This window comes from Marmota marmota, unplaced genomic scaffold (genome assembly GCF_001458135.2).
Source record: "Marmota marmota marmota unplaced genomic scaffold, marMar, whole genome shotgun sequence".
Taxonomy (NCBI): Eukaryota; Metazoa; Chordata; class Mammalia; order Rodentia; family Sciuridae; genus Marmota; species Marmota marmota.
Window position 1 is genome coordinate 14069455 of NW_026000174.1, and position 27653 is coordinate 14097107.

General features: G+C 37.0%; 1 protein-coding gene across 4 annotated transcripts in view; it reads left to right on the plus strand.

Annotated features, from left to right (window-relative positions):
- The window catches only part of C2cd3 (C2 domain containing 3 centriole elongation regulator), a 137642-nt gene that overhangs the window by 58573 nt on the left and 51416 nt on the right, over positions 1–27653 (plus strand). For all 4 annotated transcript variants that reach the window (XR_007342272.1, XM_015477429.2, XM_048788074.1 and 1 more), the window contains 10 exons: positions 2077–2228; positions 4189–4426; positions 6972–7152; positions 9522–9705; positions 11355–11527; positions 12396–12519; positions 17388–17656; positions 18151–18240; positions 21894–22496; positions 26749–27084. Coding sequence is in view for 3 of the 4 variants with exons in the window: in XM_015477429.2 (XP_015332915.1) it covers positions 2077–2228; positions 4189–4426; positions 6972–7152; positions 9522–9705; positions 11355–11527; positions 12396–12519; positions 17388–17656; positions 18151–18240; positions 21894–22496; positions 26749–27084 (2350 nt within the window). In the remaining variant the exon portion in view is untranslated. The remainder of the gene's footprint in view (positions 1–2076; positions 2229–4188; positions 4427–6971; positions 7153–9521; positions 9706–11354; positions 11528–12395; positions 12520–17387; positions 17657–18150; positions 18241–21893; positions 22497–26748; positions 27085–27653) is intronic.

A 27653-nucleotide genomic window follows, 5' to 3' on the forward strand; every position in this document is an offset into this window, starting at 1 on the left:
TGCAACTCCGACTTTTTTCTTCCTGATTCAACAGCCAGTCTTTTTCAGGAGAAACCATGAAATGCCTGGCACCTCCCGTATCTCTCTCTTTTTCTTAACCTTTAACTATTGGTGCTCCCATTTATTACTCTTTTTTATTTTTTACTTTTTTGTTATAGATGAACACAATATATTTTATTTTGTTTATTTATTTTTATGTGGTACTGAGGATTGAACCCAGTGCCTCAGATGTGCAAGACAAGCACTCCACCACTGAGCTACAACCCCAACCCCCATTTATTATTCTTGCTGACAGTCTTCAAATTGATCCTCTTTTCCCCATGGTCCTCACATCTACTCCTCCACTTAAACTTTCATTTTATGGAGATAGCTTCTAAATCTACACTTTATGTAAGCCACACATGTGTCTGTAGTTTCAGCTCTCTGTATCTAACTGCCTGCTGGTCATCACCATGTCTCAAAAGCACTTTACACCTAGCACCTAACACATTGCTTGGTGTGTACTAGATATTCAATAAGAAGGTATAAATGAAAGAAGGAATTCCAAATTTGAATTTATTATTCCTTCCAAATCAGTTCTTCCTTAAAATGAATGCCCTAATTCATTTTATAATTTACTCAGAAATTTAAGTAAACCTGAAAATTGTCTTGACTCTTCTATAATTATTCACCAATTCCAATAGGTACTCCAGACTCAATTATCTCTAAAATGGATCCCCTTATCTGTATCCCATTGCCACTGCTTCCATTCAGGTCCCAACCCTCATTCCAAACAGATTTCAGATTGGTCTGCCTGTTTCTTACCCCTCTGGTCCTGTTCATTTCTTTCTCTGTGTACCAGCAAGATGATCTTTCTAAAACACTAATCTGAACATTTTACTTCCCTGCTTAAAACTTTTCAGTGATTCTCCAAAGCCCTCAGAAAAGAATGTTAATTCTTAGCATGGACTCCAAGACCCTTTAAGAACTGACTGTAGACACTTCTCCAGTCTCAGCATCTGCTACTCTTCCCTTCACTCTAGATAGTCCAGCATTTCCTGAATATTCTCTCCTCCAACCTCTGTGCCTTTGCATGTGCTATTCCTTCTGCCTTGATTTCCTCCTCAACCTATATGACACTTATTAGGCAAGGCATTAAGTTCTAGTTAACTCTGCTCGGCCTTAATTTAGGGTTTCTTTCTTTTCGAAACTTACTCTGAAACCTCCTTCTTTGAAGACTAGGTTGCTATGTTGGTTTTGTGTGTGGGTGGTTAATTTCAAAGAACAAAAATGTACTTGTTTAATAAGAGTATCTTATGTGGATACAAAAGTAGCTTTACTCTGGTTATCTGTGCTTCTGCTGTCTTCCATTTATTATGTCTTATATATTTTGTTTTGATGCTGGGATCGAACCCAGGGCTTTCCAACGCTGGCATTCCACCATATCATGCCTTATATTATGTCTGGTTTCACCCCTTTTTGCTTCTCATGTTTTCTGTTGGTTTCATCATTAGAGCTATCCCTCTACTATTATAGTTATCACTATAGCTTAAGTTTCTTCAAATTGGTGGTCCCTTGATTCTACTGTTAATTTAATGGAGCTGCTCTTGGCTCTAGATCTTCTGATTGTCTTTATGGCTTATCTTTTCTCTTCCAACTACCAGCTAGCCAGTTCTCGAAAAATTTTATATTGAAAATCCAGATAAGAAATCGACTTTGCTTTTACCATGACACTTCCTGAGGAGAGCTGTCTGCACAAGGATTGGCAATCCTTGGATAAAGTGCCCTTTTCCAAACAGTTGCCATCCTGTTTCAAAACACCTTTCTCTCAGGAGGATTTATAAGTGGATCACTTTGCCTTAGAAATGGTTGGGTATGTTTGACATTTGTGGCAGTCTTTTCTTTGTCCCATCTATATGAGCAATGTTACCAGATAACTCAAACTGATTTGGACTTTATGTGTTAATCTATACAGCAGACAGTGTTTCTGTTGAGGTTACAGAATGTATGCATGCAGTCACCTTTGAGTAGATGCTTTTAAAGTAAAAGTTAATTCTTTGTCTCAATATTGGCTTTTTCCCCCTTGTTTCTCCCCAGGTGATTCCTGTCTCTCTGTCTTCCAAGTACCTGGAAAGGCTTAAGAACAATGTGATGGTAATTGAAACTTGGAACAAGGTGCGAAGCCCAGGACAGGACAAGCTTCTCGGGCTGGTGAAACTCCCTCTCCATCAGTTTTACATGTCATTCAAGTAAATAGGATCTTTTGGAGTATTCTTTATTTTGCATCTTTAACTTTGTATGGACTGAAGAGGAATTCTTTTGGTTTGCAAATATGAATAGCCCAGTAATCCCTTGGAGGATCTTTCTCAGTTTCACCACAGCTGCTGCTCTTGCTCCTATTGTAAAGCAGCTGTACAAATACTGCTTACTATGTTTCAGGCACTATGCTAAGAGCCTTACATACATCAAGTCACTTAATCTTCATAACAGCCTCTGAGGCAGGTATTTTCATTTCCCCTATTGTACAGACAAGTTAACAGAGACTCAGAGTTAAATTTCTTGTCTCAAATGTTATAAGAGTAGAAGGGTTAGAACTGGACCACCTGGTTCTGAAGACCATTCTTGTTACCAGAAAGCTCTGGTACCAAAAGTTACCAGCTCACAAAACTAATACCTTATTTTTCTGTCATGAAATATCAGTATGGTTCATATCCACTATTCATAAGATTTCTGTAATTAGTATTGTGCTTTAGACCTTAGATTTGATTATTGTACCTCACTTTAACATCTAGATAGAGTATTGACTAACCTGAAGTTTCTATCCTTAGTGTAGACTGTTTTTTTTTTATTCAAAATGCATATGTTTAATTACTTTAGCCCCAACCCCTTGCCTATCAGCCTTCTCATTTCTTCTGTGTTTGAAATATTGTTCTTTACATTTTATAAAGAATACTTTTATGTTCATTATTTGACTTGAACCTTACTGTAACCTCTTGAAGTATTAGCATTGTCCCCATTTTAGAAATAAGAAAATTTGTCTTTTGACTTGGAAAAGTCACAGAATCTCTCTGGATTTCTTTTCTATATCTATAAAATGAGAGTGATGATAGACTCCTTATCTCTCTCATGGAGCAATTGTGAGAATGCAGTGAGAAAATATATGTATTTTCCTTCTGTGAATACTAAGTACTTGTGATACAACATAGTGCTTACCATAGTAACATTGTAAAACCCAGCCAGGCTGAGGAAAACTACTGAAATCATTGATACCATTGACTGCCATAGGCTTTTGGTTTTTTCCTTTTTCTGTAACCGTGATATTTTGTAGTTGTGATCTGGTATTCATCTTCTTCCACTTCACTTCTGATTTCATAAGATTCATTCCTTACTGAGAGAGTAAAACAATTGTAACTACTCAAGTACAGAGCATTACTATGTGTCAAGCATCATAGATGGTATTTTACGTTATCTCATTTTAGTCCCATCTACAGCCTGTGACGGAAGTTTAATTACCTACATTTTATAAATGAGGAATCAGACTCAGAAAGTCTAAGTTGATTGCTTAAGTCATACAACAAGTAAATGGCAGAGCTAAGATTCAGCCTGATATAATGAAGAGCATTTGGACTTCAGAATCAAACGGTTCAAAACCTGAATCCCAGCTCAATCTCCTATTACTACCTATCTATCTTTAGTTAAGTAACTTAATTGTTCTTTTTGAATTTTTCTTCTGTTTACAATGGATAACATCAACCTTTATAGTCTTAGATGAATTAGAAATACTATAAAATGCCTACTGCATAGTAAGCTCTTAGTAGGTGGCAGATAGCATTGGTAACATCAAAATCTTATCTACCAGATTCTGAAGTTCATACTTTCCCTAGTTGACTACACTGCCTCCCTGTAAAATATACAATTCAGCAAGCCTCAGCTGAGATGCTGTTTTATCAGAGACTTCATGGCTTCAGGCCACCATGATACAGAGAAGTATCAGACACATTCCCAGCCCTGAAATTCTGCATTTTGAACTTAACCTGCTTTGTAATTTCAGTTTCATTGGGTACTGACAAAACCACAGTTTTTTTAAACCTTATTACTTTTGTAGGTATAGATCCTTTTTAATAAACTGAGAAAATAAGTAAGGAATGAAGCAACTCTTGACATGATTGATAGTTGTTATTTGTTCATTCACAATTTCTTCCCCTCTAGAGATCCCAAGATTTCTCGCCTGCTTCTCGATGCCAAGTACCCAGTTGTTGCTGTTGACAGCTATATGCCTGTGATTGATGTGTTCTCAGGCCACCAAAATGGGAGTCTTCGAGTCTTTTTAGCCATGGGTTCTTCAGATCAGATTATTGCACTGCAGCGATTAAAGAAAGAAGAAGGAATACTCCCTCCCTTCAGCCCTAGGCCAGCCCATTTCCTGGACCAGCCTTCTGTTGCTCTGGTAGAGACTCAACACCATGTTTCATAGAAAACTATAATCTCATTTTCTCTTGCACATTTTAGTGAAAGCATTGCCCCAAATTCTTATCTCAGCAGTAGAAAGTTCAATGAAAGAGTATAGCTTACACTCCAGTGCTTGCTTTAAATCAGAGGAATCATTGCTATTTTTCTCATGGTTTAAATGGTTCTGTGTCCATTTAGCTCCCTGAATTTATCAAGAAAACCTAATTGGACAACCAAATCTTAATCCTTTAATTTACTAACTTAATTGACTTTTCAAAAATAGGGAGAAGGGAGCCATTCCAGCTGTAAGTCAGCAAAATCTTACTCTGTTGGCTAAGTCCCTGTTGGAAAGTTATAGTGAAGTACTTTGCTTTTCTACTAAACAATTAAGAAGACATATTGACATTCTCTATCATGTTTATTTCCCCAACAACTGAATGAGGTAAATCATTGTCATTCTCTTTTTTAGTAATGAAACAGCATTACTTATCCAGAGTCACATAACTAAGACTGGGGGAATCAGGGTTCAGATGCAGGTCTTCCTTTTACTGGATCACTTCCTACTGTTTCTGACATTTGATGTCTCTACTTACTAGTATGTTAGCTTTCCAATGTTTTGATCAAAAGACCTGACAAGAACAACTTAGAGGAGGAAAAGTATTTGGGCTCATGTTTTCAGTGGTCTCAGTCCATGGTTGACTGACTCTGTTGCTCCGGTACCCTAGGTGAGAAGAACATGGTGGCAGAAAGGCACAGTGAAGGAAAGCTGCTCAACTCATGGCAGCCAGGAAGCAGACAGAACAGGGAAGGGGTCAGGGCCAGAGGCCCCAGTGACCTCCCTCCTTCAGCCGTGCCTCACCTGCCTACCTTACTACCCAATAGTCCATTCGAATTATTAATCCATCAAATATATCAATTTACTAATAACATTAAAGCTCTCATAATCTAATCCTGTCACCTCTGAGCTTTCCTTCATTGCCTAGCACATGAGCTCTTCAGGGAATGTTAAAGATCCAAATATAACAAATCTCTATTTACACACCATTTAAATATATCGTGTTTTTAAATTTGAATGGCAAATTTAAATGTCTATAGCAGGGAAATAACCATTAACTATTAACAGGTTATTGTGTATTTGTATGTTATAAACTCTAATCATTTCCTTGCAATTTGTTAGATATTAGTGTCTAACAATAGATTAAATGGTATTTTTCAAATTGGAAATTACTTAAAAGAACAAATCACCAGTACTGTTCCCAAGTCTGCTAAATATTATATGGGCCTCATTTGCAGTGTAGATTCAGATTTTATTAGATTCCATACTAAAAGTTAGAAAATGTTTATTACTGTGGTCATGGAGAAAGTCCTTCAAATGCCTGCTTGTGAGGTTACCTATCTATAAATAATTGTTTTCCCCTCTATACCGTGACTCTCATTGAGTTCACCTTATGCAGAACTAAATCATTAAATTGCTGTATTATTATATGATCAAATTAAACATCTGTAACTCTTAAGAGATCTTTCCCCACCCCTAGTTTTTTTGCTTTAAGGAAACAAATTGCAAATATTCTGTTTCCCTAAGAAAAGTTTTTGAGTGTAGTATAGACATCCAAGCCAAAGGAACCTGCCTGGATCCCTGACTGACCTAATTTGTCCATCCATGGCCAGCCAGGGATCTAGGCAGGTTCCTTTGGCTTGGCTCACTGATATGTTTTTAGATTTCAGAGCAAACACTTTATGCAATCTCTGTTCCAGATTGATTGGATTAATAGTCAGAATGTTAAATGTGTATATTAAGATGTTTCCCTCATATCCTAATCCCAAATTCCCCCTTTGAATAATACTAGTAATCACCTTTCTAATGTTAGTGAAGGCTGTATAGGATGGGGGTAAAGAACACTGGATCCAGAGTAGGACTACCTGAATCCAAACCCTGCTTCCACTGTTATTTGCTGTGCATGTTAAATTAGCTAATACAGGCGAAGTGTCTAGCTGATAATAAATACTCAGTACATGATTAATCATTATTAGTAATACCTACCATCAGTAGCAATTATTCACTACCTCCCTCCAGGAGTCCTTTCTATTATTGGACATTCCAAGCATTAATTCCTAACTTACTTAGAAATAATAAGTAAGTTAATATCTGTTTGCTTCAAATGTGTATTCTTTTTCCTATTAAAGAAATAGCTTTATATTCTTAGTGTACTAAAAACTTTCATCAAATATTGAATTTTATTACATCCCTTTTTAGCATTATTGAGATTAAAATGCTTTTTTTCTCTTTGTGCTATTAATGCATGAAAATACATTTATGGATTTCCTAATATTAATTTAGTTTCATGACCTAGAATAATTTCAGCTTAGTCCAATTATCCTGAGCAGTTATAATATTTGTATACAATAAAAACTGTTTTAATATCTGTTTTAGTGACAACCAATTCACTTATTTCTTCATCTATACTCAGACTTTATAGATAAGCAGGAATATTCTAAGCAAGGTTCTCTTTAAAGCTTACCAGTGTTTCTGTTTCTTTTAATAGGCAGAGGACCAAGGAAATGGATTGATGGAGCACCACTTTGAATTCCATATAGAAATGGTTAAAGGTCTAGTCCCGCTTCAGACAACAGTCTGGGGAGAAGCAGATTGTTATGTCCAGTATTACTTTCCATTTCAAGACTCCCAGTCCAGTGTGCTCAAAGGACCTGAATTCCTTGAAAATGGTAGGTTTGGAAGATTAGGCCTTCTTCTTGTTGTGTGTGTTTGGGTTTTTTTTTTTTGGACATATTTAGGAAAATTTTTTTCTGAGTGAATTTTGTGTTGCTGAATATTTCTAATCTAACCTAGATTATAAAACAGGACATGAGCTAGAATTTTAATGTGTCTTTTTTCTTAAACTAGTTTTTGTAACTTTTTATTTTGATATGATTTCAAATTTACAGAGCACTTATAAAAATGATACAAAGAATTTCTGTATACATTCACCTGGATCTACCGATTATTTGCATTTTACCCTATATTTATTGTTTACATGGCTGCTCACTTTTTTATACATATATAGTTGATTCTTATTATTTGCAGTAATCATGCTCTGTAAAATTACTGTGAAAACATTAGAAAATTAGGGAATACTGAACCATTACTCTTAAAGAAATATGTATATATACATATCTCACATAAATCATAATCTAAAATCCTACAAACAACTTATCCTGGTAGATTCTATTTTTCTCATTTTACAAAAGAGAAAATGAGATTTGTAAGTGTTAAGTAACTTAACCTCAATAACAAATGGCAAAGTTAAGATTCAAATCCTATCCAACTGGACCCAGAACTCAAGTTTTGTGCACTACACTGCACTGCCCCTACCATCTCCATCTTCTGATCATCTCTGATAGCTAAAACTAGAAGGCAGAGTCTCACTTTATTTGATCTCAGCTGCAATTGAGCAAATCTGGCAACTCAAACATTTTGCTGTTCTGCACATGTCTATTAAAGACTGCAAGGTGCTGCCAGTATTGATTTTGGGGTTCAAATAAAAGATTTATATACAGAATATATTAAGAACTGTTATAAATCCATAAATTTTTTTAAAAAGTGGGTAAAGGACCTGAACAGACATTTTTCAAAGATACATACATGGCTAATAAACAGATAGAAAGTGCTATATTAGTCCATTTTCCATTGCTATAACAAAATACCTGAACAAGTTACTTTAAAAAGGAAAGAGGTTTATTAAGCTTATAGTTTTGGAGGCTAAAAGTTCAAGTTTGAGTAGCCCTATCAATTCCACTTCTGGTATCTGAGTCACAATATGATGGAGAAGCAGAATGGGAAAGTGCTGTGTGCTAAAGAGCTAAGCGCATGAGTGGCCTCACAACTTGCTCTTCAAAAAACTAACTTACTGCACTACAGTGGTAGCTCAATGGCAGAGTGCTTGCCTCGCACATGTGAGGCACTGGATTCAGTCCTCAGCACCACATAAAAATAAATAAACAGAAAAACTAACTTACTCCACAAGACCACCATTAATCCCTTTTGAGGTCAGTGCCACCAGGGACTTAACTACTTTCCATTAAGCCCTGCCTCCTAAAGGTTCTACCACCTCTCAGTATCACCTGGGGCATTCCAGCACATGAACCACTGGGGGACAGACTTCATCCAAGCTGTAGCAGATACAGAGCATCATTAGTCATTTGAGGAATACAAAGCCAAACCATCATGAAATACACTTCACACCCACCAAAATGATATAATTTTAAAAGGACCCTTCAATAGATGAATGGATAAAGAAACTGTGGTATATATACACAATGGAATATTATTCAGCATTAAAAGAGAGTAAAATTATGGCATGTGCAGGTAAATGGATGGAGTTGGAGAATATCATGCTAAGTGAAGTAAGCCAATTCCAAAAAACCAAAGGCCAAATGTTCTCTCTGATTAGTGGATGCTGATCCATAACAGAGAGTGGGGAGGCATGGGAAAAATGAAGGAACTTTGATTGGACAAAGGGAGGGAGGGTTGGAAGGGTGCATGGGGGCAGGAAAGATGATGAAATGAGATGGACATCATACGTGTACATGTATGACTGCACATATAGTGTGACGCTACATTGTGTACAACCAGAGAAATGTAAAAGTTTTGCTGCAGTTGTGTACAATGAATTAAAATGCATTCTTCTGTCATATATACCTAATTAGAATAAATAAATAGTAATTTTAAAAAATAAAAAGGAGAGAGACGTTGGAGAGAGTGTTGGCAGTATGTGTAAAAATTGAAACTTTCATACACTGTCCACCAGCAAAGGGACCTCTTTCTTCTCTATTAGCATGAAAACTTAGGGGGAACCATAGCCATTAGGGATGTGGACCTTGGAGGAGTAACAGAAAATGTAGATTCTGGTTCTAGACCTGTCACCTACTAGCTCTAAGACCTTCAAGCTAACTGTGAAACCTTAAGTCTATATCCTCATCTGTGAAGTAAGAATAATAGTACCTGCTTAGTTTTCTATTTATGTGATCACTTTCCTGTGACATATAAAACATTTAATGATTTGTTGGATATTCTGAATTGCTTTTCTTTTCCAAAGGAATTTCTCTGAAGTCCTTCAGAACTGCAACCACACTCTGCATTCCAGATCCCATCTTTAATAGTGAGCATCATCACTCTCTCCTGTTACCAACTGAAATTCCAGTACAAAGGCTCCTACTAAGTGTCTTCTCTGCACAGGGCCTTGTGCCTGGAGGTGGAGTCCAGTTTGAAATCTGGTGCAGGTACAGTACGGGCGACCCAGTCTTATGCCAGGAAGGAAGTGCACAATTATAAAGAATCTTTTTTTTATATATTTATTTTTATTTTTTTAGTTTTCGATGGACACAACATCTTTATTTTATTTTTATGTGGTGCTGAGGATCGAACCCAGCGCCCCGCGCATGCCAGGCAAGCGCGCTACCACTTGAGCCACATCCCCAGCTCCTATAAAGAATCTTATTCTTAACCGACCTAGGAACTATTGTAAGAGAGCTAAACAGCCCCTTTTGACCCATTTTATATTCTTCTTTTGACTGTGACTATTGTCTAGCTTTTTCTACAGTCTGTTAGAGTCTCAGGAGCCTTGTGTCTCATACTTCTTTTTTTTTTCTTTCTTTCTTTTATTTTTTTGATACTGGGGACAGAACTCAGAGATACTCTACCACTGAGCTATATTCCCAGACTTTTGTATTTTATTTGGAGGCAGGGTTTCACTAAGTTGCCCAGACTGGCCTCAAACTTGGGATTCTCCTATCTCAACCTCTCAAGTCCCTGGGATTATAGGTGTGCACCTGGCTGAATCTCATACTTCTAACCATTACTCACATTGCAAGTGAGTTCCTATTAGTTTCAGCCTCCTACTGTTTATTTCTTGGTTCTTTCTCTTTTTAAAATGCCTTTATTTTAATTATTTATTTTTATGTGGTGCTGAGGATCAAACCCAGTGCCTCACATGTGCTAGACAAGCACTCTTCCATTGAGCTTCAACTCCAGCCCCTCCTACTATCTTTTAAATATATCATTCAACTTTTAGGGGCTTCTCTTACCACCTTACTTGATTCACACCCTTATTATATGATGCCTGATTACTATCAGAGCCTCCAAAATGGTCTCTGCACTTCTAAACTCATTTTTTGTAATCTGTCCTTCACCACCAGAAGAGTAGTCTTTCATAAAAATATAAATCCATTTAATATTGCTGGCTTTGGTAGAAGATTTGTAGAAAATATACACATATCCAGTCTCTTTCACTTACTTGCATCCATACCTCCAAGAAATCAACTAAAATGATTATGAAAAAAATAGATATAAAAGAAAGGAAAACAGTGTCAGATATAGAACTAGAGAAGACTACCGTCTTATGCTAGAAATGTTTTCTAAATATAGTCAGGAAAGCAAGTGCAGAATTATTTTTAAAACCTCCTAGGTTTGATTTATAGCTTTATAATCTGAAAATGGGTTGTTTTGACATGAGGAGGAAATACAGTAAGTACTGACAGATCTTCATTACTTCTCCAAATTAGAAGGGTCTAGGCCCAGAGATGAGGAGGAGCCAGGAAAGAGATTGGGACTGCTCCATCCAGAAACATTTTTGCTACTTCAGGTTGGAAACTGTAGGGAGCAACTATTCCCAGAGGCCCACGGCATATACAGATAATCTCAAACAGAAAACCTGTGGGAAGCTGGGCTGGGTCCTGAACTCAGATTATAATTTATGGGGTTGCTCCTCCATGTAATAGGTGGTAAATTTCTCTAGACAACCAAAGATGTGTACCACCAATATCAATCAGGCTGCGAAGATAACTAAATACTGAAAGCTGATCCCTAAGCTGACTGAGTCATTCATTATCTAATTCTTCCAATTAACAGCTTGTGCTTTTGTGGTTTACAGGTACTATTATCCTAATGTGAGAGACCAGATGGTCGCCAAAGGAATCTTGCCATTGTCAAGGATCTGTGCCATGGTAACCATGCAGCACCATGAGGATGTGGGAATACAGACCTTTAATCTCCCTTTAACCTCCAGGTTTGAGAACAGGAAGGATTTGAGGAATCAGTTATCAGGTAATTGAAGACTAGTTTGTCTTTCCCTTTCAAAATCAGTATATATAAATATCCCTTTTCTTTCTAAATTAGCAATTCTTTACTTTTTGAGGTATTCACCCTTTTGAGGATCTGATGAAAACTATGAGACACCGTCTCAGAAAAAATAAGTGTAGAATATACACTGCAAAATTTGCATATAATTCTAGAAAAGTCAGAGTTCTAAAGATGGTATAAGTGTCTCTTGCCTCATGTCACCTTAAACTTTAACAAGTGTTTAATAAGCTTTCATAGCATAAATTCTAAGTGTTATATAGGTGCACTTGGAGAATTATTTTCTAAGACAACATAATGTAGATTTGATGAAATATAGTGAGCTTGAGCTGAGAATTCACTGTAAGAGAGGAGAAGGTTAGGATTTAAATTTTTGGAAGGGATTAACTAGAGTTTGGAGTTTTGAAAGGTATTACAACCTGATGATTCCAGCAGGTTGATCTGCCTTCCAAATATCTAGGATTACCTTCCTAAATCAAGTTGCTGTACACTGTACATGCTTGCTGAAGAGTGTCTGCCAATGTGCTCCTGCCATATGCTCCTAACCCTCATTGATCAACTTGTTCAGTTATTCCTTAAGGCTTTCCCTGAAATGAGACATGATGGTAGAATTTTTTTTTGTAAAAAAGATCACATATAGTTATTAACCCTAAAATATAATATTTAGTGTGATTCTGACCATGGAGAGATTCTCTCAGTGTTAAGGCCCCTTATTATTCAATATGATTATAGTGTTTCTCCTTTCTGCCTTCCTCTCTAGGACTTTGTGGTTGTGTAGAACAGAGATTCTGCTAACCAACCTTTTAATCTTTTCCCTTTTGCCCTCATTCTTCAGGTTTACTAGATGTGGGCCTAAGGTATAGGCGAAGTTCAAGAACAACAGAGGGAGTTCTTGCTGCCCGAACTGTCTCCATCTCAGTCCAGATTATCAGAGCCTGTGGTCTGCAAGCAGCAGCCAAGTAAGTCCACTTTATAAAAGCAGTTTTCAAACCTTTTTCTACTGTAGTTCATATAGTATGATCTCACATGTCTATAATTTTCTATGTACAATTTATAGCTCTTAACCCAACTTTTTGTCTGATAAGAAAGCATTTCAGAATTTAAGTAAATCACTTAAAAACTTTGCTAATTTAACTGTTATTGCAACTCAGTTCCTTGACCTTATCCAGTGATTTTATCCTCTGCCTTTTTTAAATATTTACTGCCATGGTCATGCCCTGCATCCTTAAGCCATGCCATGCCCAATCACTGCAATTCCTTTATAAACCCATGTTAACTCATTTTAGTCTCTTAGTCCTAACTCCTGTTTTTTCATCTTGTTTCCCTTCAGTCTGTTCTCAACATAATGGTCAATGATCCTATAAGAACTCACATCAGACCTTGATATGTGTCTATTTAAAACCCACCAGTGACTTTCCATCTCTTTCAAAGTAAAAGCCAGAGTCCTTGAAATAGCCTTAAGTCCCCACATGATTTGACCCCATTATTTCTGTGGCCTTGTCTCTTCCTGATAGTCTCCACTCTACTTACTCCTCTTCAGCCACTGGACTTCTCATTTCTTCAATCCATACCAAGCACATTTCCCCCTCCAGGCCTTTATCTTGTTGTTTTCTCTGCTCAGAAAAGAAAGCTATGTAGAACATCCATGGCCCTGTCCTTTACCTCCTTCAAGTCTTGCTCATACTTCTCTTGGCCTTGAATGTTCCTCCTCCTCCTCCTGTCTACTTAAATTCCTATTTTCCTTCAAGACTTTGCAACATATGTGTAGCCTTCCTTTACTTCTTCCTACCTGGAGGCAGAGTTGGTGCTTTTTCCTTTGTGTATTAGCACCTTGGTTGTAGCACATATTATTCTGTTTGGATTATTGGCATGCATGAATATTCCCCCACTAGGCTGTGAATAACTACTCTAAGTCACTTTCTGAATTTCTCTCTGTCCCCCCACCATATAAAATAGTTCTAGCAACAACAGTAATAAATAGAACTCCTAAGGCTCCTCCTCCACTAACTTCTCCCAAAAGACTTTTTAACTGCCCAAAATATCTTAGTGTCAGAGAAAGTGGCATTAGGGCAGTTTTTAGTCAGATCACTCCCTTACATGAAAACCTTTGATGGTTTCCTATTGTTGATAGGAATTGTACATTTCTAATAATTAAAAAAATTAGCATACCCTTTAAAAATATGTATATGTATTCATGTATAAATCATCTTCATGTACTACTGTTCTGTTAAGTTAAACACATAATAAAATATACCATAGGATGAATAGGAAAACTTTAATATATGAGATAGCAGATAAAAAAGTTTTAATATTTTCTTTCTGTGCCTGAACATTTGCTCTATGAAACTCCTAAGCTGGATGCTTCTCTTTAGGGACCACTGGCCTGCAGAATAAGGTCCAACTTCCTTAACTTAGCATTCAAAGCCCTTCAAAATATCTTAGTCTGAGTCTTTTGTTTTGGGTGGGGGCTACTAGGGATTGAACTCAGGGGCACTCAACCACTGAGCTACATCCTCAACCCCACTTTGTATCTTATTTAGAGATAGGGTCTCACTGAGTTGCTTAGCGCCTCGCTTTTTGCTGAGGCTGGCTTTGAACTCATGATCCTCCTGTCTCAGCCTCCTGAGCCAATGGGATTATAGTCTGAGTCTTCAAAGAAGAGTAGTAGTTACTGAGATGCCCAAGAGAGATGAAAGTTATTCTAGTCAAAGAGAAGAACATGTGCAGAGGCATGAAGGCATGAAACTTGTATATTTAGAATATGTGTTCTGTGCAGATCCAGCCAAGATCAGAATTCTTCAGTACAACATTAAATTAACTAGTGGTTAAATGTCAGAAAAGGTCTCAAATTTTACTCAGCACATCTCTGAGAGACTGAATCATAAAATACTCAATAATTCCTCTCTGAGGATTCAAAGGGATTTTGTCTGTGTTGCAGTTTCAAAAAAGAATAGCAAGAAGCTTGCCAGTTCTAACACTGCACTCTTCTGATAGTTGAAGGAGTTCGACAGGATATAAGACAAAGCACTGTGTAATAGAAACAGAACTACACTAGAAAATCAGACACCATGGCTTCTACTCCTACCCTCATCTCCTAGTAGCTAAGCATGATCATGGGCTGATTTATTTACCTCTCTGAGCCTACTTTTCTTCATGTAAAAACTGGAATTTATCTGTCCTGATTTTTATAAGGATCAGAATAAAAATTTAAAAATATGAAATCACTTTAGAAGCTGCCAAAAACTATACAAATGTATGAATTTTTATAATTACATCCACTTGTATTGATAAATTAATGTCACCTTTATTAAAAGCCAACAGAATATAGTAAAATTTGAAGTAAGCTTTGCATTGCCTTTCATTTAGAGGAGGCCTTAGTCTTCTAAATGTTCCCTTCCTTTGAATCTCACTCTGATATTTGATGACAGGTGCTCTAAAGTCGACCTTCTCTCAAGAGACACCATTCCTCATCTTATGGATATTTTTGGTGTCTAAAGTAGGCACTTCTTTTTTATTCACTTGCATCTTCCAACTCACCTGATCTTTAACTGAGAAGAAAATTTTTCTTAAACATAGGCAGTAGTCTTTTAAGTTCCATAGAATGAGAAATTATAGCTGTTTCACTATATACCCAACCTTGAACTCAGTGCATGACCCAGAGCACATGTTCAGCAAATAATTGTAAATGAATGAATTCAAGCCACATTGAGTTGAGCCCAAGCCTTTCTGCCATCTCACTGCCATCTCTGAGAGTTCCCTATTAAAAGTCTTTTCACTGCCCATAGGCAGGTTCTTTGTATTTATTCTTTTTATTTATTATCTAATGGTATCTTCAAAATACCGTATGACTATTTTTTAACCACTACTAGCATTCAATTTATTTCTGCCTCATTTTTCCTAGGCATAGCATAAACTTCACAGAATATCCTAGGCATAGCAAAAACTTCACAAAATACTGTTGTATGGACACACTTTAATCTTCTATTAATGATTATTTCGGTTGTTTTCCTTTTTTTTGTTAGAAGTGAAATTGCAATAAACATCCAAATATATATATATATATATATATATATATATATATATATATACACACACACACACACACACACACACACACACACACTTTTAGTATTTTGTCATATCCTTTTATTAACCATATTTTGAGACTGGAAGGAGATTGAGTAACTTGTCCAGGGTCATACAATAAGGAAATGATGGAGCCAGGATTCAAACTAAGATCTGTATAACTCCAAATTACCACCCTCTACATATATATATGATGCACAGTGGGGATCTTAGAAGAAAAGGCCCCCAAGTCTGCTTTAGGGATATCGGGAAATGCTGCAAAAACAGGTGACCTTTTTGTCTGTTCCCTTAGGGATTTTGGGGGGTCAGAGGATTTGTCTCATACTATGCCTGTACAAAAAACTACTCTTTATGACTGGCCATTAAAGATCTGCATATTCTATCTGTATATCATGGAACATCTGTACAGAGGAGAACAAAGCAACCCCTGATATCTGGGAAGCCATTTGACATTCATAGCTAGGCTTGGGTATTTTCTTGCTGAACATAATCTCACAGAATATCAGCATCAGATAAAACCACTCTGTGACCATGAAAAGTGAGACAAAAACAAGACTGCTCTATAATCTTATTTAAAAACAGATCAAAAGGGCTGGGGATGTGGCTAAAGTGGTAGCGCGCTCGCCTGACATGAGTGCAGGGCTGGGTTCGATCCTCAGCACCACATACAAATAAAGATGTTGTGTCCACCGAAAACTAAAAAACATAAATAAATATTAAAAAATTCTCTCTCTCTCTCTCTCTTTTTAAAAAAAATTAAAAAAAAAAATAAGAACAGCAGCAGAATACAACATACACTAGTATGGCAATATGTAAAACAGTGGATGTGTTACCGATGTGATTCTGCAATCTGTATACGGGGTAAAAATGGGAGTTCATAACCCACTTAAATCAAATGTGTGAAATATGATGTCAAGAACTATGTAATGTTTTGAACAACCAATAATAAAAATTTAAAAAAAAAAAGAAAAGAAAAATAAGAACAGATCAAAAAGATCACTCTAGGGGCTGGGGCTGGGGCTCAGAGGTAGAGCGCTTGCCTACCATGCGTGAGGGCACTAGGTTCGATCCTAAGCACCACATAAAAATAAAGATTAAAAAATATATATATCACTTAACAAATAAAACGGTCCATTTCTTCTGGGGGAAAAAAAAAAAAGATCACTCTACAAACCACAAAAACACTCAGCATGCCCCTGTCTTGCGCAAAATGAGTGACTGCTGCAACTTTATTTAATAAAGCTTTAACTGTAGTCTTCCCTTCTTCCAGATAAGACTCATTAAGCAAACCAGTACAGAGCAATGCCCTGCTCCTTTGAGCTCTCCCCCAAATGAGTTAACATGAGCCCAGTGCTACAGTTCTTTCTGATATCATCTTACTGAGATGCCCTATGGTTCTCTATGGAATATATTTTTCCTTCATTGCAATGAGCAGTAAACCCAACTTGTTCAATGACAGTTGGTTCCTGTGATCTTTGAACAGTATTGACAGTACAAAGCTCTGAAGTGTCACTCTGATAGGTAAATTAATATAGTCTGCCCCCAACCCCCATGTAAGTATGCTGTGATACCTAGTTTACTAAGAAAGCACATTGTAGCACTGCCAAAAGCCCTGATACAAACTGTATTATCAAATTGTATGGTTTCATTGAAGGAGTCAAGATATTTTCTAGGCAGTCAAACTGATTTCTAGTAATATCATGGTTTACCTTCTTCTCATTCCCACCCTTCTTCCCTACAGGGCTTTGGCTGAGCAAGATCCCGCTCTACAGTTTAGTGCCACAGTTGGAGTCAATGCCTCTGTCACCACTCATCTCTCGTTCTTGCCCAAAGGAGAACAGCGTAGAACCCGCCCTGTGGCCTGTTCCTTCTGTCCTGAGTTCTCCCACCACATAGAGTTCCCATGTAACTTGGTCACTCAGTATTCTAGTGGAGAGGCCTGTTTCCTAGCAGAACAATTAGAGTTTGCAGAAATTATTTTTGGTATTTATCATGAAAATACCAAGTCAGGTAAGCACCAAATGACTCATCATAATAAGAATAAAAAGAGGCTAATTTGAATGGTATGGCCTTTCTTAGGAGATTCACATTGATGAAGTGTTTCAAGGTGAAGGGTCATGATTCCTGCAATTTATATCTAAAGGGTATAACAAAAAATAAGTTTGTGTGTGGAGAAAGAAAGTGTGTGTGTAGAGTTAGTATAGAAGGAGACAAAGCACTGAATCCAAACGTTAATGTGTGAGTCTAGGTGAAGGATGCCTAAGAATTCATTATGACATTCTTGGCAACTTTTCTGTATGCCTGTAATTTTTTCAAAATAAAATGTTTTTAAAATTTTAAGGCATTTAGACTTTGACTAGAATGTGAGTGAGCAAGATAATTTCTAAAGCATCTTTCAGTACTTGAGATTCAGTGAGTATAAGTAGAAGATTATGTGACTATACTGTAAACAAAAGCCCCTTAATCAATAGACCACAAAATAATTTTCTTTTTTTCCTTAACAGTCAGTAGTATAGCCAGTATCCAGTCATGCAAAGAGTATCTGCTTGGAGTAGTAAAGATTCCAACCAAAGAGCTGCTGGTCAAGAGATCTGGTAAGGATCCTAAATTATCACTTTCTGACCCTACCCTTGCCGATGCCCATTCACTTCCCTTCAAGAGGTAATCTTGGGTTGGGCCTGTAGCTCAGTGGTAGAGGGTTTGCCTAGCATGTGTGAGGCACTGGGTTCGATCCTAGCACCACATAATATAAATAAATGAAGTTTTTTAAAAAAGAGGCAATCTTGTCTGGCTTCCTTGAAAATGTGCATAAGCTTCTGAACCCTTCTAGATATTTCAAAGCTTTGCTCAAAGGCATATTAAAGCCTCAATATTTATTTCCCAATCTTTCCTAATCATTCCAAATGTCTTCTAATAAAACAATGAAGCTTAAAACATTTTATTCATTATATTCATCCTACTCTAAGAATGATGATGATGATGAAAAAGAGGGAGGAGGAGAAGGATGAGAATATGGCAATACCCATTACATTACATAGCATTTTGTAAAATATTTTCTCTGATCTTGTTTAGAGCCTCAGGATAACCTTGCTTGGCGAGGGTACAGAATCTTATTTTCATTTGACAGATGAGAAAACAGGCTCAGGGATTAAATGATTTGTCAAAACCACCTCGCTAGTACGTAACAGAATTTGAAATCAAATTCAGATTCACCAATTATTTTTTACTATACTGTCCTCTTTCATTGAAGAAGAAGGAATAAGGTAGGTGATAAAGGCCCAAAAGAATACACACAACCATCATGGCAGTGTGGAAATATTGGTGCCATCCTTACTCATAGATGGGTGACCTTGCCCAAGTAATTTGACCTGTCTGAGCCTCTGTATGAAGATAGTTAATCTTGACAAGTATACAAGGTAGGAACTGATGAAATCAGAGTACATGACACGTAGTAGGTACTCAGTAAATGTTAGTTTTTCTTCTCTCATCCATGTTCCTCTATATAATCGTGTAATCTTGTTTCCAGAATTTATCACACACTTCCTAATTTAATTATAAATTAACATTTGAGCATTACCCTCAAATCAGAACCTGTATGTCTGCCAGAGAGAAGTCTGTACAACTTGATAAATGATTCAGTTCTCACTTCTGTCACTTGCTATTTGTGATCTGGAATGAATTATTTCATATCTCAGATCTATAACTCCCTCATCTATGGAAATAATAAGATACGTCACAAGATTATGGAAGCATTTATTGAAATTATACATGTGAATAGAGCGGGGCACATAGAATACCTCAGCTTCCTTCCTTCTGAAACTTACTACAGAGTTTCCCAGGGAGCAGGCACCATCTGGTAAATCTATCTCTACAAATTAAAATTAACCCTTTGCATAAGCCTTTTAGATAATTTGGGATATATCATTTGTCTTTTCTTCTGAGTTCTAAAGTGAACATTCTATTTTATTTCTTCCTACCACTAATCTCAATTATAGTATCTCGGAGCTAAATGGACCATCTAATCTAAGCAATTCTTAAGCACAAGTGAGAAATTGTACACACATTTGTATATTTTTCTAGGACTAATAGATTTTATTACAGCAAAAGGGACTTGTGACCAAAAAAAGTTAAGAATAACTAGGTTATAGAAAAATACTCAAATGAGTGTTACTAAAGCCAAGGCCATAGTTATTAGATTGTCCAAGTGGAAAGAAAGCTTAAAGATCAACATTTTCAGCCACCTCATTTTGTAAACAAAAATAAGAAGGCCAGAAATATTAAATGCCTGTCCAAAACCTTATGTAACCTTTGGCAAGTTAATCTCAGTAAGTCCAAATTGTCTCATTTGTGACAAACATTTCCCAGAAAATTACAGTGAATGTTATCATACTTGTCCACAATCTGCTTTAATATAATTCTGAAATCCACAAAGCCCTGAAAATAAAGTTTTTAAATAACTCATAAAGCAGCTAAATCCAACCTTACCTGACATGAAACTTAGACAACCTTCTGTTTATATAAAGTTTTTTTGAAGCACCATGTTTATTCATTTATATATTGTCTATAACCATTTTGTCACTATAGCTGCTTGGTTGAATAGTTACATCAGACACCAAATGACCCAAAAGCCTATAATATTTACTACTAAAAAAGTTTGCCAACTCCTAACTTAAATGACCCCTGATTGTTATATAATATTCTGTTTATTTTCTTTTTTTCTTTTTTTTTTTTTAATTTTTTATTGTGGGTTGTTCAAAACATTACAAATTTCTTGACATATCATATTCCACACTTTGATTCAAGTGGGTTATGAACTCCCACCTTCACCCCATACACAGAATGCAGAATCACATCAGTTACACATCCATTGATTTACATATTGCCATACTAGTGTCTGTTGTGCTCCGCTGCCTTTCCCATCCTCCACCCAGGTCCCCTGCAACCTGTCTCTTATACANCAGACACTTCTCAGAGGAGGACATACAGTCAATCAACAAGTACATGAAAAAATGCTCAACATCTCTGTTTATTTTCAAGTCTGAAAAATTCTAAATTCAGAAACAAATCTGGCCCTAGGGGTTTCAGGTAAGATAGTATGAACATGTGGTAAGTGTATTATAGACTTTTGAAGCAGCTAGACATCGGTTCAAATCTTTACCACTTCATAGCTGTAATAAAATTTGATTAGGGGGCTGGGATATAGCAGAGCACCTGCCTAGCATGTCTGAAGCACTGGGTTTGATCCTTAGCACCACATAAAAATAAACAAATAAAAGAATGGCATGCTGTCCATCTACAACTACAAAAAAATAATTTAAAAATTTTTTTGATTAGGTATGTGAGCTATCATTTTCTTATGTAGAATAGGGATTATCCAATTTAATCCTCAGAACTTCATAGGGTTGGTTATCAGGGGAATTAATGAAATAATATATACATGGCACCAGCACAATTTCTGAAATATAATAGATACTGAATAAAAAGTAACTAGTATTGCTAGGTGTGGTGTTGCACGCCTGTAATCCAAGCAGCTCAGGAGGCTGAAGCAGGAAGATCATGAGTTCAAAGCCAGCCTCAGCAAAAGCAAGGCACTAAGCAACTCAATGGGACCCTGTATCTAAACAAAATGCAAAATAGGGCTGGGGATGTGGTTCAGTGGTTGAGTGCCCTTGAGTTCAATCCCTGGTACCAAAAAATAAAGTAGTCATTATTATTTTGGAATCTAATGTCTGGTCCTTGGTGTGTGTTTACTAAATGGCAAACACTTTGGTGTGGAATACCTGAGATCAGACCCAGATCTCCTGATGTTTTATCCCTGGCCTTTTCCATTGTACTCACAGGACAATAATAATATTTCCACGTCATTTATAGTACTTTTTTTACAAAGCTCTTCCTTAACCATTATCTCATTTAACAATTATAATAACTTTGATAAACAAGATCAGCATTAATTTTCTCATTTGTGAGGTAAAGAAAGCAAAGCTAAGAGAGATTAATGATTTACCCAGAATAAACCACTGATTCTGGGCTGAGCCAAAGAGAGAACTCAGATCTTTCAACTCCTAGTCTTCATTCTTCCCTTCTAATCTCATTGCCTCAATAGTCAGATAGAAGAGAAACTCTAATTCACTGTTGGTATGTTTTCTTTTCTGTCTTGAGCCAAGCTGATGGATAATCTGGAGTGGAAAGGGGGTAAGTTTTTTACTTTTAAAGACAATAATTAAAAATCTTTTCTTTCTCCCATAAGGAATCACAGGGTGGTATCCTGTCATTTTACCAGAAGATGGAGACCTGCCTCACGGTTTGGAGCTTTTACAGAAGATTGTGGGTGGTCTGGAACTTTCAGTTTCCTTCACCCATCCTGGAGATAGAGAACGGGTATTAGAAGCTGCTGAGTTGATAGGATGGAACTTTGAGAATAGCCTGAAGGATCTTGTCAAGATGGATGAAGAGGAGCCAGCCACTGTCACCATCTCCACCCCAAGACTATGGCTGCCCATGCATTGCGTGCTGCTTGCTGGCCACACACGCATTCATAAGAGCACATATTGCTACCTTCGCTATAAGTTCTATGATCATGAAGCCTTCTGGACTCCTCTCAAGAAGCCTAAAGAATCTGCAGTCAAAAATCAGGTCATGGTTACTTTCCAGGCATCCAAAAGAGCAGAAGTAATTCGGGGCCCTTCACTGCTTTGGTACTTCAGGGAAGAGAGGCTAGAGATCCAAGTATGGAGAGCTTATGGCAATGATAGTGTAGAGAGGCCCCACCAGACGGACAGCTGGATTGGCTCAGCCTACGTGGACTTAGCCAGACTTGGGGAGAGGTCAGCAAGGACACTAACTATCAGTGGTAAGTGAGGAGCCAGGCTCAACTATTATGATTTGGGTATCTACTATGTATTAAGGACTGTATGAGACATCCTGTCCAACATTATTTTATTTGATCTTCCCAGCAATCATGTGGGATACATATTAGACCCATTTTATAGTCATGAAAATGAAGGCTCAGAGTGGTTGGGTAACCTGCCCAGAGTCACAAACTAGTTAGTGTTCTTTCCATTATTACATGCTGAAAGATTAATAATAATGTAGTCGTGCTTCTTGTAACGAAAGAGATTTCAAAGAAAGAGGTCCACAGACTGGTATTCCCAAGTTACAGTTCTTGGGGTCACTAAAGATCCAAGAACTGGCTTTGAACTTTGTAGCACTAGAGTATATCCAAAATCATCAGATTTTTGCACTTAACATAGTCCCTAAAATATTGTAAATACTCAGTTAATATTTATAGAATGAGTAAATTTAGGGGAATACCTGCTGCGGAAACAAGGATATGCATCCTCTCTGGCCAGCACATTTGGACCCATAAAGAAAATCTATATGGTAATGAACTGATTCTTGTGAATCATATGCTAAGCATTTTTTTCACAAGAATCAGTCAGTTAATTATCATACAGAAAAGAAAACAGTAACATTTTACAAATGGTATGGGTTGGGTACTGTCTTGATCCCTGAGAATTCAAACATGAGTAAGAAATAGTCCCTGACCTCATTGATTTTACTGTCTACTGTGAGAATACAATAGTAAACTAATTATAGGGAAGCATAAGAACTAAAGAAAAGGTATTCTCAGTGGTGCTCTGGAAGCATAGGGATGCAGCATCTCTGGGGCAAAGATGACACCTCAATGAAAGTGGTACTTGACCTCCAAGTTTCAAAGGATTTAGAGATAAGCCAAGGAAAGGAGGAAAGAAAGGTATTCTTAAAAGGGGAAGAGCACTTATGGAGGCACAGAGGCATTAAGCGGTTTGATAAATTTTAGGTGCTATAAGTGGGGACAGCCGGATCATAGGATACATAGGTTGGAATGGTGGACAATAAAGCTAGAGAGGTAGGCAAGAGTACTATGTTTCAACTCTTACTTCTAAGTAGAAAAGTTTGGACTTTTTCCCAGGAGCTATGGAAAACTATTATAATGAGTTCTGAATATAGGAGTAACAGCTTTGCATTCTTTAAAAAAAAAAAAAAATTCTAGCAAGTATAGTGCAGAATAAATTCCAGCTAAGCAGACTAGATTCTTTACAAACATGATATTTATTCAGCATAACACTCCTGTAAGGTTTGTCATTTCCCCCTATTTTTTTTAATTGATTTTATTTTTTTAAATACACGACAGTGGAATGAATTACAATTCTTATTACACATCTAGAGCACAATTTTTCATATCTTTGTATATAAAGTATGTTCACGCCAATTCATGTCTTTATACATGCACTTTGGGGTTTTTTTGCATTACAATTCTTATTACACATATATACCACGATTTTTCATATCTCTCTATATAACATATGTTGACACCCAATTTGTGTCTTTATATATGTACTTTGGTTAATGATGTCCATAACATTCCACCATCCTTGCTAATTCCCTGCTCCCTCCCTTTCCCTTCCACCCCTCTTCCCTATCTAGAATTCATCTATTCCTCCCATGCTCTCCTTCCCTATCCCACTATGAGTCAGCCTCCTTATATCAGAGGAAACATTTGGTTTTTGGGGATTGGCTAACTTTACTTAGCATTATCTTCTCCAACACCATCCATTTACCTGCAAATGCCATGATTTTATTCTCTTTTATTGCTGAATAAAATTCCATTATGTATATATGTCACATTTTTTTTATCCATTCATCCACTGAAGGGCATCTAGGTTGGCTCCACAGTTTAGCTATTGTGAATTGTGCTGTTATAAACACTGATGTGGCTGCATCCCTGTAGTATGCTGTTTTTAAGTCCTTTGGGTATAGTCTGAGGAGAAGGATAGCTGGGTCAAATGGTGGTTCCATACCCAGATTTCCATACTGCTTTCCATATTGGCTGCACCAATTTGCAGTCCCACCAGCAATGTATGAGTGTACCTTTTTCCCCACATCCTTGCCAACACTTATTGTTGTTTGTCTTCATAATAGTTGCCATTCTGACTGGAGTGAGATGATATCTTAGAGTAGTTTTGATTTGCATTTCTCTAATTGCTAGAGATGCTGAGCATTTTTTCATATACTTGTTGATTGATTGTATATCCTCTTCTGAGAAGTGTCTGTTCAGGTCCTTGGCCTATTTGTTAATTGGGTTATTTATTTATTTATTGGTGCTTAGCTTTTTGAGTTCTTTATATACGCTAGAGATTAGTGTTCTGATGTGTGAGGGGTAAAAATTTGCTCCAAGGATGTAGGCTCTCTGTTCACCTCACAGATTGTTTCTTTTGCTGAGAAGAAACTTTTTAGTTTGAAGCTATCCCATTTATTGATTCTTGGTTTTAATTCTTGTGCTATAGGAGTCTTATTAATAAAGTTGGGGCCTAATCCCACATGATGAAGATTAGGGCCTACTTTTTCTTCTATTAAATGCAGAGTCTCTGGTTTAATTCCTAGGTCTTTGATCCATTTTGAGTTAAGTTTTGTGCATGGTGAGAAATAGGGGTTTAATTTCATTTTGTTGCATATGGATTTCCAATTTTCCTAGCACCATTTGTTGAAGATGCTATCTTTTCTCCATTGCATGTTTTTGGTACCTTTGTCTAATATAAGATAATTGTAATTTTGTGAGTTAGTCTATTTTACTCTCACCCTTTAATTGAGCAGGTGACCCAGGTTAAAAGAAGATAACTGAGTGAATTTGGGTGATTGTCCAAATTATCTGAACTCTCTGGATCCCGCAAGTATAAATCTGGCCCAGTGGAGCACCTTATCAAATGTTGTATGCCCTATTTTATTGAGGCTGGCTTGGAATCACTTCAGAGAGCAAGAGGAAAGTCCTTGAAGTGAGCCAAGAGTACTTGAATGAACTTCATAAAGACAGGCTTTTAACTTCAGTCTTCTGAAGAATGTAGATTTTGAACACTAAATATAGATCTAAGGGTCTAGCATATATACCCCTTTATATTAAACAATACCAAAGAGGTTATTTAACTTTTTATATCATCCATGCCCCTTCCACTTCTCCACATTCCACTAGTCTGAGCTTTTTATCCACTTGTTCAAGGGCCCTTATACAAGACATTGCATTTTTGTTTTTGTTGAATGAGTCAGTCAACCCATCTAGGATCCATCCAGCTGACTTCTGCATACTATAAGTTTCCTGAGGATAAGGATTTAACTGTGTTGCCTTTAGATGTCTTCCCTCTTATGACTTGCCCTTATTTTCTGTTCATGATAATCGTAACAATTTACATATTCCACCAAGAAGAAAATAGTTTATTTAAAAATAAAAAAAGACTAGAAAGTTCTATTTTATGTGTGCCATATGTGAATCTGTTAACTCCATTTTCTTGAATTGAGTTTAACAGAGCAAACTTTGAGATTCAGAAGGAACTATTGGTGCCTTCTGCTTTGTAAGTAAAATCTCATTTTAACATGCAGCAAACCAGCAAAGTTCAAATCCCTGGGTTTAAATCTGCCGTTTACTGGTATAGTGATCTTGGCAAATTATTTAATCCTTCTGAGATTCTGGCACATAAAAAAGACTTAACTACCATTAATTCCCTTACTTTTCCTTCTTGCCTCCTGCTTCCACCTCCTATTTCCCTTCAAAATAATCATCAGGGTTACTGCCATAACATATTTAATTGGTGAAGCAAGGTTCAACTGAGCACCAGTACAACTTCCTGATTGGGAGAAGTCTAAAAATAGGAGGCTATGGAACATGAAGAAGAGAAGACGGACACTTGTGATTTCATCAAATATTGGACTAGGACTCCGAAGTAGAGTGTTTGCCTAGCATGCACAAAGCCCCTGCGTTCAATCCCCAACACCACAAAAAAAAAACAAACAAAAAAAAACTTAGGCTCAGCTAGTTGCTCTAGTACATGAATCCCTTCCACAACAACTCTGCCTGATAGTCTTGGTTTTAGCTTCAAATCAGATAATAGAGACATTGTAAAAATTCTCACATTGCATATCAACTTCATAATTTTTTTTGCAAATTGGTGTGTTGGGGCCTGTGGGCCTGTCCCAAGAGAGAGAACCACATATACCCTCAGTGAGTATTTCCTCCAAAATTAGAGAGTGTTCTTGGTTCTTGCTTGCCAAGGCTTGTTCTCTATCCTCTGCAGGTGTGTATCCTCTCTTTGGACGTAATGCTTCCAACCTCTCAGGAGCTGCCTTGCGAGTTCATGTGGTTCTTTCCTCTCTTTCTCCACACACTGAGCCCACTCATGAACTGGACTCTGTGGACTGCAGTAGTCACAGTGAGTCTGAGCAGCTCTCCAGAAGGAATGATGAAATCCAGCTCTCTCCACCTGGTGGCCACCAAAAGTCTGCCTCCACCCAGGTCCCCTGCAACAGCACCACCTCTGAAGTCTGCCTGGCCCAGGAGGACCCTGCTGAGTTGGAAAGAACTTTTGCAGTCAGTATCCTGGTAGAACGAGCAATGCACTTGAGCTTGAAAGGTAGGCTTTGCTTATTTATCCTGGGGCAAATTTCTGACTTCTCAGGATATGGTCCTATCTTCACAAATCTTTCAAATCATGACAGGACCTATAAAAGTGATTAATTACTAATAATTATTATATTTCCCAAGCCTAAAATAACATGAAAGCTTTTTTGAACTTAAAACTGATCTTTTTCAATATCCTAATGTGGTATATCATAAATTCCCCAGTCTAGAAACTTGGACATCTACCTAGATATTTCTCTTTTTTTTAATCTACCATCATATCATCGCATCTATTGTTCTGTATCTCAAATTTCTCAGAAATCTCTTCTTCTCCATTGCCACTCACTCAGGCCTTCAATATGTACCTGGAATCAGGGAATTCTTAACAGTAGATCCATAAACCCCCAAGGGATTCATAAATGAAACTGAGGGTTGGTGACTTGGATAAGAAAATAATTACATTTTAATTTTTATTAACTGCTAATTAGAATTTTTTAAATTTTTTACTCTAATTAAAATTTTTAGTTTTTTAAAATAGTACCTGTGATGTCATCAACAATAGAAATCACAGGTATTTTTATA